This window comes from Mesoplodon densirostris, chromosome 7, assembly GCF_025265405.1.
Source record: "Mesoplodon densirostris isolate mMesDen1 chromosome 7, mMesDen1 primary haplotype, whole genome shotgun sequence".
In the NCBI taxonomy this organism is placed as follows: domain Eukaryota; kingdom Metazoa; phylum Chordata; class Mammalia; order Artiodactyla; family Ziphiidae; genus Mesoplodon; species Mesoplodon densirostris.
Genome location: NC_082667.1, coordinates 55,223,721 through 55,237,356, shown reverse-complemented (window position 1 = coordinate 55,237,356; position 13,636 = coordinate 55,223,721). Strand labels below are relative to the sequence as shown.

General features: G+C 39.9%; 1 protein-coding gene across 1 annotated transcript in view; it reads right to left on the bottom strand.

Moving 5' to 3' along the window:
* Positions 1 to 5,196: 5,196 nt before the first annotated feature.
* The window catches only part of ALG8 (ALG8 alpha-1,3-glucosyltransferase), a 28,348-nt gene continuing 19,908 nt past the window's right edge, over positions 5,197 to 13,636 (bottom strand). The window contains exons 8-13 of the mRNA XM_060104961.1: positions 12,948 to 13,068; positions 10,582 to 10,721; positions 9,236 to 9,375; positions 7,800 to 7,897; positions 7,402 to 7,474; positions 5,197 to 5,803 (exon numbers count right to left, since the gene is read on the bottom strand). Of these exons, the coding sequence (XP_059960944.1) occupies positions 5,572 to 5,803; positions 7,402 to 7,474; positions 7,800 to 7,897; positions 9,236 to 9,375; positions 10,582 to 10,721; positions 12,948 to 13,068 (804 nt within the window). The 3' untranslated portion in view covers positions 5,197 to 5,571. The remainder of the gene's footprint in view (positions 5,804 to 7,401; positions 7,475 to 7,799; positions 7,898 to 9,235; positions 9,376 to 10,581; positions 10,722 to 12,947; positions 13,069 to 13,636) is intronic.

The following is a 13,636-nucleotide window of genomic DNA, read 5'->3' as shown; positions in this document are numbered from 1 at the left end:
GCTGAGAAATCAGCTGTTAACCTTATGGGAGTTCCCTTGTATGTTATTTGTCATTTTTCCCTTGCTGCTTTTAATAATTTTTCTTTGTCTTTATTTTTTCCAGTTTGATTACTATGTGTCTCGGCGTGTTTCTCCTTGGGTTTATCCTGTATGGGACTCTCTGTGCTTCCTGCACTTCGGTGACTATTTCCTTTCCCATGTTAGGGAAGTTTTCAACTATAATCTCTTCAAATATTTTCTCTGGTCCTTTCTCTCTCTCTTCTCTTTCTAGGACCCCTATAATGCGAATGTTGTTGTGATTAATGTTGTCCCAGAGGTGTCTTAGGCTGTCTTCATTTCTTTTCATTCTTTTTTCTTTATTTTGTTCCACAGCAGTTAATTCCACCATTCTGTTTTGTGGTCACTTATCTGTTCTTCTGCCTCAGTTATTCTGCTATTGATTCCTTCTAGTATATTTTTCATTTCAGTTACTGTATTGTTCATCTCTGTTTGTTTGTCCTTTAATTCTTCTAGGTCTTTGTTAAACATTTCTTGCATTTTCTTGATCTTTGCCTCCATTCTTTTCCCGAGGTCCTGGATCATCTTCACTATCATTATTCTGATTTCTTTTTCTGGAAGGTTGCCTATCTCCACTCCATTTAGTTGTTTTTCTGGGGTTTTATCTTGTTCCTTCATCTGGTACATAGCCCTCTGCCTTTTCATCTTGTCTATCTTCCTGTGAATGTGGTTTTGTTCCAGAGGCTGCAGGATTGTAGTTCTTCTTGCTTCTGCTGTCTGCCCTCTGGTGGATGAGGCTGTCTAAGAGGTTTGTGCAAGTTTCCTGATGGGAGGGACTTGTGGTGGGTGGAGCTGACTGTTGCTCTGGTGGGCGGAGCTCAGTAAAACTTTAATCTGCTTGACTGCTGATGGGTGGGGCTGGGTTCCCTCCCTGTTGGTTGTTTGGCCTGAGGCAACCCAATACTGGAGCCTACCTGGGCTCTTTGGTGGGGCTAAAGGCGGACTCTGGGAGGGCTCACACCAAGGAGTACTTCCCAGAACTTCTGCTGCCAGTGTCCTTGTCCCCATGGTGAAGCACTGCCACCCCCGTCTCCCCAGGAGACCCTCCAATGCTAGCAGGTAGGTCTGGTTCAGTATCCCCTGGGGTCACTGCTCCTTCTCCTGGGTCCCGATGCGCACCCCACTTTGTGTGTGCCCTCCAAAAGTGGAGTCTCCATTTCCCCCAGTTCTGTTGAAGTCCTGCAATCAAATCCCAGTAGCCTTTAAAGTCTGATTCTCTAGGAATTCCTCCTCCCGTTGCCAGACTCCCAGGTTGGGAAGCCTGACGTGGGGCTTAGAACCTTCACTCCAGTGGGTGAACTTCTGTGGTGTAAGCATTCTCCAGTCTGTGAGTCACCCACCCAGCAGTTATGGGATTTGATTTTACTGTGATTGCGCCCTTCGTACCATCTCACTGTGGCTTCTCCTTTGTCCTTGGACATGGGGTATCTTTTTTGGTGAGTTCCAGTGTCCTCCTGTTGATGATTGTCCAGCAGCTAGTTGTGATCCTGGTGCTCTCACAAGAGGGAGTGAGAGCACATCCTTCTACTCCACCATCTTGGTTCCAATTGGAAGAATTTTAATGAACCCTGATTCTTGCATCTTCCTTTACATAGAAAAGCACTAAAGTCATTAACCTGAGATATCTGTTCTTTGTGACTTGCAGTAATCTTTCACCAAGATGTATACTTGACTGTATGTATTCCCTAGCCCAAAAGTCACATATATACTTGAATCTCCCCCTACCTCTTCAGAGCTGTTGTCTCAGAGTTACTGCGAGGCCGTTTCCTAGGCTATAATCCATGGTAACGTCCCTGAATAAAACTAAAACAACTCCTATGTTGTGTGTTTTTCTTGCAGTCAACACTCCTGAGACTGAAAAAGAATTTTTTAGTATATTTATTAACATTTCTATAAAGTGGGGATGCTGAATATGGGACTTTATTGTGAGAAACTAATGGCTATATTGATTCAGGTTTTTGGAGGTTTATAAAATTGTTCTAAGTTCAGTTGCCATTAGCACAGTAGCCCATTTCTTTTTTTTTTTTTGGCTGCGTCAGGTCTTAGTTGCAGTGCATGGGGTCTTCGTTGCAGCACACGGGCTTCTCTCTAGTTGTGGTGCAGCGGTTCCAGGGTGCGCAGGCTCTGTAGTTTGCAGCATGCTGGCTCTCTCGTTGAGGTGCACGAGCTTGGTAGTTGAGGCGCATGAGCTCAATAGTTGTGGCGCGCGGGCTTAGTTGCCCCACGGCATGTGGGATCTTAGTTCCCCAACCAGGGATCGAACCTGCGTACCCTGCACTGGAAGGCGGATTCTTTACCACTGGACCACCAGGGAGGTCCCAGTAGCCCATTTCTTTGAAGCATGAAAAAGGGAGTAGATGGGTCAAAAGTTTTTTTTACCATGATCATACTGGAAGAGTAATTTCATCAAACTACTTAAGAGTAAAACATCTTTTTCAAAGGTTATATTTTAATAGAATTTTTTTTCTCCCATTAACTGCAAACAAGCTGCATGGACTATACATAGGGGGCAATTCTCTCTGACACTGAAGTGCTTCCTCCACAAAGAATAGTTTCCAGGTGGAAATCATTAACAAGGAAAACTATGACAGTGTTGGGCTGGAAAGAGTGCATCTTCCATAGTTCCCTCCCAGTTCTGGCTCTATCCCCTCAACCCAGGGAAAGATACGGTGACCAAGAATACCAAGTTCCTCCCACTTTTCTTTTCCTTCATCTTGTTAAATTTGGGTACATTGCAAATAAACTAAAAGCAGGTAAAAATTGGGCTTCTTATACATCTTGTTTAAATTTTGATAGTAACCTTTGCTTGCTCTTGACTTAATTCGAGATTTCAAAACATTGTGAAATGGCACTTTCATTTATTTAGTTAACTGCTGAAACCTAGGAATTTACTGTTGAAAACCACTCATGTTTTTGCAAAGTTTAAATACATGAATACAAAGTATAGTGCTTGGGACAGTCCCGGGCTGTAGGGAGGAAGTCTGTGTTGGCATCAACAAGCTTTTCCTCAGTCTCTGGAGCCATTGCCCTCCTGGTAATATAAGGGGTTGAATTGCTTTAAAGACTATATTTAGAGTTTGAATCCTTAAGTCAAACAAAAACTTACATGATGCCTAATATATAATAGATCAAAGCATATTTGCTTTGGTTGAAGATGCTTCAGGGCCCAGAGCCTCTGAGGCAGCTCTCAAGAACCTCCAAGGCTCTGCAGAACATTTTGGAAACCTCCACACCAGATGAACTCTTCCAGTTCTGACATCACATCACTTTGACAGTAACAACCTACAAAGCATAATTAAATTTGGCCTTGTTGAGAGGCATCCAAATTCATCTTTTTTTGTTTGTTTGCATACCAATTGGCAAAGATATGAGGAACTACACTGGGTCCCTTGTGTTACTGCTGGTGCTACTAAACATTTAGATTTTAATCATGGCCTGTGTGGTGTGCTTCATTCATTCAACTGTGCCAAAAACTGGGACTATCAAGACAAGTGTGGTCTCTGCTGTCAAACTGTTAAAGTCTCCTGAGGAAAACAGATAAACAATTATTACAGCCATTAATAGTAGTAGACCCCTGGCCTCGGAGCACATGGTGGGGTACTCAATTCTGGGGGAGGGGGAGAGAAGGTAGAGGGAAAGGGCTCGTAAAAATATCAAATATTTATTTATTGGTCGCACTGCGCAGCTTGTGGGATCTTAGTTCCCCGACCAGGGATTGAACCTGGGCCCTCAGCAGTGGAAGTGCAGAGTCATAACCACAGGACCGCCAGGGAATTCCCTTAAATGATATTTATTGAACATGTAATATGTGCTAAGCAGGGTTCTAAATTTTTTGTGATTTTAGAAATGAGGACATTGAGGCAACGGATGGTTAAATAACTTGACTACAGATAAAAAAAATCATGGAGGCAAGATCTAAAATCAGGCTGTGTGATTTCAGGGACCCTACTCTTTTCTGTGTGTATGTGTGCCAGGGAATTCCCGCAGGGCCCCTACTCTTTTTTTAAAAAATATTTATTTTATTTATTTGGCTGCATTAGGTCTTTGTTGCGGCACATGGGATCTTCCTTGTGGCATGCGGGATCTTTAGTTGCAGCATGTGGAATCTTAGTTGCAGCAGGCAAACTCTTAGTTGTGGCATGTGGGTTCTAGTTCCCTGACCAGGGATCAAACCCAAGTCCCCTGCACTGGGAGCAGAGTCTTAACCACTGAACCACCAGGGAAGCCCCAAGGCCCCTACTCTTAATCATTACACTGTATTACATTTATATTTATAGATACGGTAGCAGTGAAGTTGAATCTTGAAGAAGTTCAGACAATCAGATGATAGGGTAGAAAAGTCAGTACAGAGAGGAAAGAAAGGAAGTGGCAAGAATAAAAGGAAGCAGAAGTACGAAATAGCCGGAACACTGGGAAATCTAAGTTGTTGGGACAGCGGGAGCATAGGGTGCAAGGGGGACTGTGGTGAGGAAAACAGGCTAGAGGGGCCGTACTTCCCTCCCCCTTTGGCAAAAATCCCCATCGTTATCTTTGAATGAGACTCAAAAGAAGTCTGGGAAAATAGAGTGAATTTAAGAGATGGGATAGCTGGATTAGCATCCCAGGATTCTATTGACCTTGGTCTCTCTCTGATCTTCTTAGGGGACAATGGGTAAATAAAATGTGTGAAAGTTCCTAGTGTCAGATAGATAAATGTTAGTTGAATTTGAATGTGCAGCAGGTATTAGGCAAATGGGGGTCTTGGATAAAGTGTATGAAGTACTCTCAAGGTGGGGGGAGGACAAGACTGGGCTGCAAAAAACCCTTAAGTCTTTTCACATGAGCAAAGTTTGAGGAGTAGCCTTATCAAAATTGCAGTACTTGCTTTTAGAATAAATGAACCGTACAAGATGTCCTTAACTAATGTAAGAGTAGATGTGGTTTATAGTCTCTGCTGACAGGCCAAACAGTTCATTAAATATCCTCCCTGGCTTTGTGAGTATTGTCAATGTATAATTTCAATGAAAAAAAAATCTCCTGGAACAAGGTGTACAGAATGGGGACAGTGCACACCACTTGCTTGTGTGCATGCCAACAGGAAAATGTAGGAGCTGGAAATGATCCAAAAATTTTTTGTGCAGAAATACAAAATGGTATTTTATTTATATTTCCCTTAGCACATAATTCTAATTATGCTTTATACCCTGACAATGGTTATCATAGGCTACAGATAATCATGCTGCTGATCAGACTCCCTCCTTGCCTAGAGCAAGCAAAGCAGTCTCAATGATCTCAGACAATTTTAATAGGGGAAGGCGAGATTTGTTTCAGATGTGTTTCACTGCTTATGGAGGACAAGTGGCTTCTCACCATGGTGACAATCAGGTTGCTAAGCTGGGCAAGGCCAAGTTTAGAAGAATGGTCCTCAAACAGATTTACTGAAATGAATGGCTCATGCCACCAGCAACTTTCTTCAAGTTCTGATTAATTTCCCATGAAATAATTGCTTGGAATACATCCAAGCAGTTCCTTTATTCATTGCTTCTTTGTCTTGCCAACAGGAGGGTCAGTCAATACTGAAACATACAGTTTGAACCAAGCATATGTGATGCCCACTGCACAATACACTGAGGTCAGTAACAAAGGGATAAAGGGGTACTTCAGCTGCCAAGAGGTGAAAGGGAATACAAATTCACAGAAGACTTCCAGAGGCCCCAGGCCAAGGAGGTAGAAAGTTTCCATCCAATTAAAAAGAGGTTTTTCTTTTCTGAAGAAAAAAACGAGAGGAGTCTGATTTTAGATGAGTCATTCTGCTTTTGCAAACATTTCTCAGCTAAAGCTTCTCACCTGCACTGTCGTGATGTGAAGTACAGATAAAGCTAGAGTCAAAAGAATGAATAAAATTTCACATTTAAAAAAAATGATAAAGATATATCATTACATTAACTCAACAATCCAAATTTACCCAACCATCATCTATGTTGTCACTTAGCTGAAGTTGCTGAGAGAGAATTAGCTATGCATTTGGAAGAGGAAAGGGGGCTGGATAGTGTGATATTGGAATAAGAATACGGTAAACCATATATAATTTTTTGTTTTGGTAAAATAATATAAAATTTGGTATTTTAACCATTTTTAAGTATATAATTAAGTAGTATTAAGTATATAGACAATGTTGTGTCAATATCCACTTTCAAAACATTTCAACACCCCAAAAAGAACCTCTGGAAACATTAAGCAATAATAACTCCCTATCCAGCACCACCATTGCTCTCACCGGTCCCCATACCTACTAATTTACCTTCTGTCTCTATGAATTTGCCTAGTCTAGATATTTCATATAAATGAAATCATACAGTATTTGTCCTTGTTGTATCTGGCTTATTGCACTTAGCCTAAGTTTTCAAGGTTCATTCATGTTGTAGTACATATCAGAGCTTCACTCCTCTTTCTGGATGACTAATATTCCATTATATGTATATATACTATTTTGTTTATCCATTCATTTGTTGATGGACATTTGGGCTATTTCTACCTTTTGGCTACTGTGAATAAAACTGCAATGAACACTGATGTACAAGTATCTGTCTGAGTCCCTGTTTTCAGTTCTTTTGGGTATATACCTAAGAGTGGAATTGCTGAGTCATACGGTTATAATTGAGTTTTCATATAATTAAGCATTTGAGGTTTCAAGAACACAATCAGATATAATCCATAGCAAGCTTTAGAAAATTATATAGGTAACATTACGTTTAGAAAAGAAAAAAATTCCACCCATAATTCTAAGATATGTAAGAATTTTTTACATATCTTTTGGTTTTAAGCATCTGTATTTATGTGGTTTTACTCATAATGCATATTTTACATTCCATTTTTTAGTTTTCATATAAAGTTTTAATTTAAGCTGGGTAGTCCCTCCTCAAATATTCCCCCAAACTAAAGCCATGACCTATGTTGCCATGTGAGAGTGATGGAATATGGGTAATTTCTCCTGCTATCTGCTGGTATTTTGTAATGTTGTGATATTACTATTAAAACTTAAAAAATAAAATTTAAAAGGCTTATCAGGGCCTCCCTGGTGGCGCAAGTGGTTAAGAGTCCGCCTGACGATGCAGGGGATACGGGTTCGTGCCCCGGTCTGGGAGGATCCCATATGCCGTGGAGCGGCTGGGCCCGTGAGCCATGGCCGCTGGGCCTGCGCATCCGGAACCTGTGCTCCGCAACGGGAGAGGCCACAACAGTGAGAGGCCCACATACCGCAAAAAGAAAAAAAAAAAAAAAAAAAAAAAAAAGGCTTATCAATCATTTAGGAGTAAACATTTCACAAAAGTAAATATAATTTTAAATGCACTTTTTTTAGATTACCTGAATAGAGTCTTCAGTGAGGAAATACTATAGATGGTAAACAGTAACATGAGTAAGATTTTAATGGGAAGTTCTGTTAAAAGAATAAAAAAGGACATATGACAATTAAGTTGGCAAGAGAAAGGTTTATGGTACTTATGGGAATATAAGCACAATGACACAGCTATACAGTGCTAGGAATGCTTTCTGAGCTTAACTGTGCATTTTTGTGACATGTAAAGATACTGAGAATTAGGGACATGTTGGAGGTTTTATTTAAAAGAATGGATGAGCTCTCTCTTTCTAAGAGATTTTAAGGTTGTTTAAATCAGATAGCATTGATCAGACAGTATTTATCAGTAGGCTCTGATGAACAGGCATGGCAATTAAATAGATCTCTCTTAAAAGAAGCTATTTACCTGGTGCAGTGAAGAGCAGAGGGAAGAGGGAATAATGTCCTGTTGTGGTCAGAATCAGAAAAACTGAAGCATCTCCTGCTTTTCCCACAGATAAGAGGCTAAAAATAAAAATTCTTATAATAATTCCTTAAAACATCAAATGAAGCTTATACTTGCAAATAGCTGGAATAACCTGCATCTAATATTATTTCTAGAACTGGCTTATGCATAAAATAACATACTGATCTTTGCTACAAGTCCAATTCAATTGAGAATATTAATTTTTTTAGTGGGAAACTTAAAGCAATACAAAGAAGAATGCATCACACTGAGTCATGCAACATTCAATAAAGAATCTTGCCTCTCTGAGTAACTGCCTCCTCAAAGAAAGGAATATTGTGGGATTGGGAGCTGCCTAGTGGTGGCAGCTAGAGAAACAGGATTTTATTTCCAACCCTATAGTCCTTCTCTTGGACAATGCCCCATACCTGCTGGTGTTTAATAAGAATTCTAACTAAAGACATTAGAAGTTTTTCTCTATTTTTTAATTTGGAAACTCCAAGTTGCTAAATGAACCCAGACAAGCCATATACTGATCTGACAAATTTGATTAATGTTCTTTCAGAGCTTAAATGATTTCTCTCAGGATTTAAGAAAAATCTTAAGAAAAAGGCTAATTCTATTACCATCTATCTAATTGGGTTTCAGTTGTATATAAAATGGACACAGCTGCATTTAAAATGCTTTTTTTTTTTTAGCATGGCACAGTGAAAAGATCTTAAGATTCAGCATGATAAGATTCAGGTTTAAGTCCTAACCCTGCTATTTGCTAGCTGTGTGACTTTGGATAAGTCACTTAAACTCTGAGCCCCAGTTTCTGCAGATGTGAAGACAGGGGGTGATATCCATTTATACTAATTATCTTAAAGGTTGTTGTGAGGCTCAAAAGAAAGAATGCAAAACAAAACAAAACAACAACCCCCACCCCAGAAAAAACAACTAACAACAAAAACAGTTCTGAAAAATCTGAAGTGCTGTACGTGTTAGGTATTATTCCATAATGGACTCAATCCTTACTCTGACTAACAACACTTAACAAGGAACTGTGGGACCTTATTTTCACAGGTGTGATGACACCAAAGTCCATGCTTTTTCCATACTATGCTGCCATTCAATAGCCAGAAGTAACAGCCTGGTATCATGGCGCTTAATCACTACAGTACCCCTTACCAAAAAATGCAGGAACAATACAGGCAGTTTTGCATACCTTAGAACCTACACAGGTACAAGGATCCCAAGTTAAATAGCCCCGTTCTGTCCTGGTATAAATCTGTTCCCATGTGTCTTTGCCTTTGCCTATCCCACTGAACATGTCAAGAAGCGACAGATCAAACGGAAAACAATAGGATCACTGTGAAATATGCCAGAAATGTTGACTGACTGAGCTATCTGCTTACCTCATTGGGAGAACTGCAAGGAGTATGGCTTTTTCGTGGACGTGCCACCCAAACATGAAGGAGCTCAAGGCACAAAGAATTAGACATCGGAGAAAGCCTCTGGGCCCTTGAGGTTTAAACCAAAGACAGAAAATAGAGGGCTAGAAACAATAGGCAAAGATAAAACTTCAGTATCATTTAAAATAGGCTTTACTGAAACATTGTTCAGGTGAATATAATTTACATCATCTCTGAGAAACAGTAGCTCTTAAGACTATTCTCCATCAAACTGGGATAATTTGCTTTGTGAACAGTCCACCAAAAGTTAACATAAAAACAACTACTCAGAAAAAAAAAGGCATTTGGAAATATATATTTAACACATTAAAATTAATTCTATTCATCAAAATTAATATGAAATGATAATTAAGTTCTAGGATATCCAGTATAACTCCTAATTACACCTTCATAATTAGTTAATTAATAGTCACTGAACATATTAGTCAAACTACAAAAGTTCATCGATATTGTGGCGCTAATAATAAATTAGATCTTAGCATATTAATAAACACCTAACTTTGTGGGCTGGGATGTAATTTACAACAAAACCACGGCCTTCCATATGCAGCTTACAAGGCTGAAGTTTTAGGGAAAAAGTTTTAAATTCAGAACATGTGGATAAGTAGGCCAACAGAGCTTAACTACCTACCAGTACTGCCACGTAATTAAGTGGGGTCAGGTGTCTTGTGAATAGATTTGATTGTTCAGAAACCGAAATTAAAACTGAGTGTAATTAGATATGATTAAGTTATTTATGTTGAATTTTACTAAAATTGTATCATGAAATTGAGGACATCATGATCACTAACAAATAAAAACAGCTATGAATGATGCCTATAACAGCATCTGATTCATATAAGATTCTTATCTGATGCTCAGACAGCCATTGTTGACTCTCTCAATTCATTATCATCGTCACAAAATATCCATGCAGTACAGACAAATTTAGAGTTTTTATCAGTTAGCCACGTATGAAAACAAAAACCTGATGTCCCTACTACATTGTCCTCTTTCTCCACAGTGTGGTCCAAGTTCCCTCCCCTGGGCTTTTCTTTCTTCCTCATCTGACAGTGAACAGATGGTCTATTAGCCTCTGGTGAGAACCTCTCTCATAGAGGCTTTACTAGTAATCCTTCCTTACAGTGTTCAAAGTTACCCTAAGAATAGGAAATGCCTCAATCTGCAGCAGGATTACAGCCATGGAATTTATCCTACAGTTGGGGAAACTTGAAAGTTAAAATTCAACCAGCCACACAAAAGAAAAGCAGAGAAAACTCAAGAAATGAGGATCACGTGTGAATTCTTACCAATATGGCAATCAGAGTGCAGATAAGGGTGGCCAAGGGTGTCACTGAGGGAAGGACTGTGTGTTGGAACTGCTGAACTAAACCACTTGTCATTGAGGCCTTGGGAATCTTGCTGGGGTCAAGAAGTTTCAGTTCTAAACCTACAGAGTAAAAAGACATTTTATTTTGTTTTGTTTTGATTAATGGCACAGCATATTTTGCCAATGAATTCCTTGAGGAAAAAAAATAAGCTACTAAATCTTAAGACTGTTTCAAGGTCAAGATTTCATTAACTCAGTCCTGCACCATTCTACCTAAAATGCCTCTAGTTTAGACTGCAGCTGTCTGTATTGGAACAGGAAACCTTGCTGATAGGCAGCATGAACAGCAATATGCTCTCACCTCTAAAACGAAGCAAGCTTTCTAAAATACAGGTCTACTATGTCACAGGCCAGCTTTGAATCCTTCCTTACCTATGGGATAAAGTCCACATTCCTAAGCATAGCACTAGTGTCTTCCATGATCTAGCCCCCTCCCACCTCTCCAGCCTCATCCACTCCACCCTGTTAAATACAGCTTGGCCACAATGAGCCGACATACCACTCTGACACCTGTGTCCTTTTGCACAGACTACTCCCTTTGCTTAGAATGGCCTACTCACTTTGCAAAGTTAACTCCTAATTCACTTACTCATCTGAGAAAACTCCTAACTCAGGAAGTACAGCTGATTTTCTTGTGGGTTAGGGTCTGTTATGCATGTCTCTGTGTTCACCACACTGCACTGTATCTGTATGTATGTTCATTTCCTCTATTATACTCGGTTCCTTAAAGGCAGGAATGACAATTAATTTATTTCTATCCCCAGCACATAGGAGTTTTAAATCCTTACTAAATGAACCAAGTCTGAGGATAATGATGCAAGTCCCAGCCCAAAAAAGCTAACAGAACAGTCAGGGACAGTCTGAGCACCTGAATGGCCCTGTCTAATGCCATTGAAAATTAGTGAAATGTGGGAAAGGTGTAGACTATCAAAATATTTTCTATTCATTCACCTTGTCCCTTTTCCCTTCAGCCTGCTGAGTCTCTCTTAAAGCTAATAACTATCTGCCTGAAACAGAGTTGCCTAACCTGCCACTGACTTTCCATTCACGACCTCCTTGAGGAGACAGATACACAAGGTGAGGTACAACAGTTTCCTGACTCAGATAAGGCAAGCGACCCTTGTACCTCATATCATGCTGGTTGTTTAAAGCTTTTAGAAATGTTAAGAACTAACTTTATAAGATGCCATGTACATCAAGGCTGGACTCAGTGGGTGAGCAATAATACCAAATTATGATTTCCTGTAAGTACGTAGCCAAAACAGTAATAGCAGCCACCACGCATTAAGCATCTACCATGTGCCAAGGGCTTTGTAGCCATTACTTTTTGCCCCCCTGAGGCACAGAGAGCTGAGTAATGTGCCTAAGTCACACAACTAATAGGTGGAAGAATCGAACCCAGTTCTGTCTGGTTCCAAAGCCCCTGCTACTGACAGCCTAGCACTTCTTTATTGTTGCATTTGTTTTTCACACAGGTTTTTACGTTTTTAAAGGTTGTAAACAAAATCTTATGTGGCCTGCAAAGCCTAAAATATTTACTGTCTGTCCCATTACAGAAAAGTTTACCTATCCTCTTGATCCTGCCATTTTCCATCAAGCTAGGCTGTATTCACAAATGAGAGGCTGTGAGTTGTTCCACAGAGTTATTTTCAGAACCATCTAAAGGTTATAAATTCTTTTTCATCACACCTCAAACTTAAAAGCATAGCCTAAGTTTTCCCTTTCTTCTCATCTCATGTTAAAATGCATGGCCATCATTTTCCTTATTGGTTCAATACCCAGAGTCACAACTTACACATTCTTCTTTCCTGCTTCTTCACATTTTTAAGTTTAAAACTAAGGCTATAACTACTGAATAACGTTTTGCTTAAGGTAAAATTACCTTTTAAAAATGTCTAAAAAGTTTATTTTTTTCCCAACGAAAGGAGCAACAACCTCACTGCCACAAAGAGCTTTTATAAGGAATGCAGTCTGTTTTCTGCACTGAAGTCTCGGTCCCTAGAACCACTCCCCTGTTCATTCTGAAAGCTGAAACGCAGGGCTGGAGAACAAACAGCTTAGCCACATTCAAAACACAAAATAGGTTTTTCCTTTTGTCAATGTGACTAGTCCTTTCAATATTCATAGTCTAAGTAAGAAGGCTTAGGGAATTCCATGGCGGTCCAGTGGTTAGGACTCGGTGCCTTCACTGCTGGGGCCGGGTTCGATCCCTGGTCGGGGAACTAAGATCCCACAAGCAGCACAGCATAGCCAAAGAAAAAAAAGTAAGGCGGCTTGCTACCATACCGATGATGGACAGCACTTTGTCCAAAGCGCTGTACAAAGCCCAGAAGTTTGGGGCCCAATACGCATGGCAGAGGCCCCTCTTGAAAGGGAAGAGTCGGGAAAAGACTTGAGGCAGTTGGTTCTGTTGAAAAGAGATTAAACAGTGATCAATCTTTTCTAAATTCAAAATGAGAACTAGGGTACTGTCTATGGCATAGCATGTAGAAAGTTATGAGGTCTGAGTTCTGGTTTTTGTACAAGGAAGTAGTTGTGTGATCCTGAGCAGTTCACAGAACCTCTTTTTTGTCCAACCTTCTCATCTGTTAAGTGGGACAAGATACATCAGAGTACTTTGAATACCAGTCCAATACTATTATAAGTATAATAATGGAAGAATTTATAAGGGGCAAAGGAGAACACAGACTGCAGCTTTACCAAGTTTACTGAAGAGAAGGGGACGGCAGGGAAGGCTTGATGAGAGATGCAGTGTTTCCCAATTTTAGCAGAAATTAAAACTAATTAGTTGAATTCAGCATGAGGGAAGAAATGAAAAAAGAAAAACACCCGTTGAACATCTGTAACATTCTAGGCACTTTAGAGTGTTTGCTGTCAATGAATGACTGTGAAAGCACTGTGAGTATTGATTTTAAGGTTACAAATAAAGTACAGCAAACAAGCAAATTAGCAAATATGGAAATCTGTGACTGATT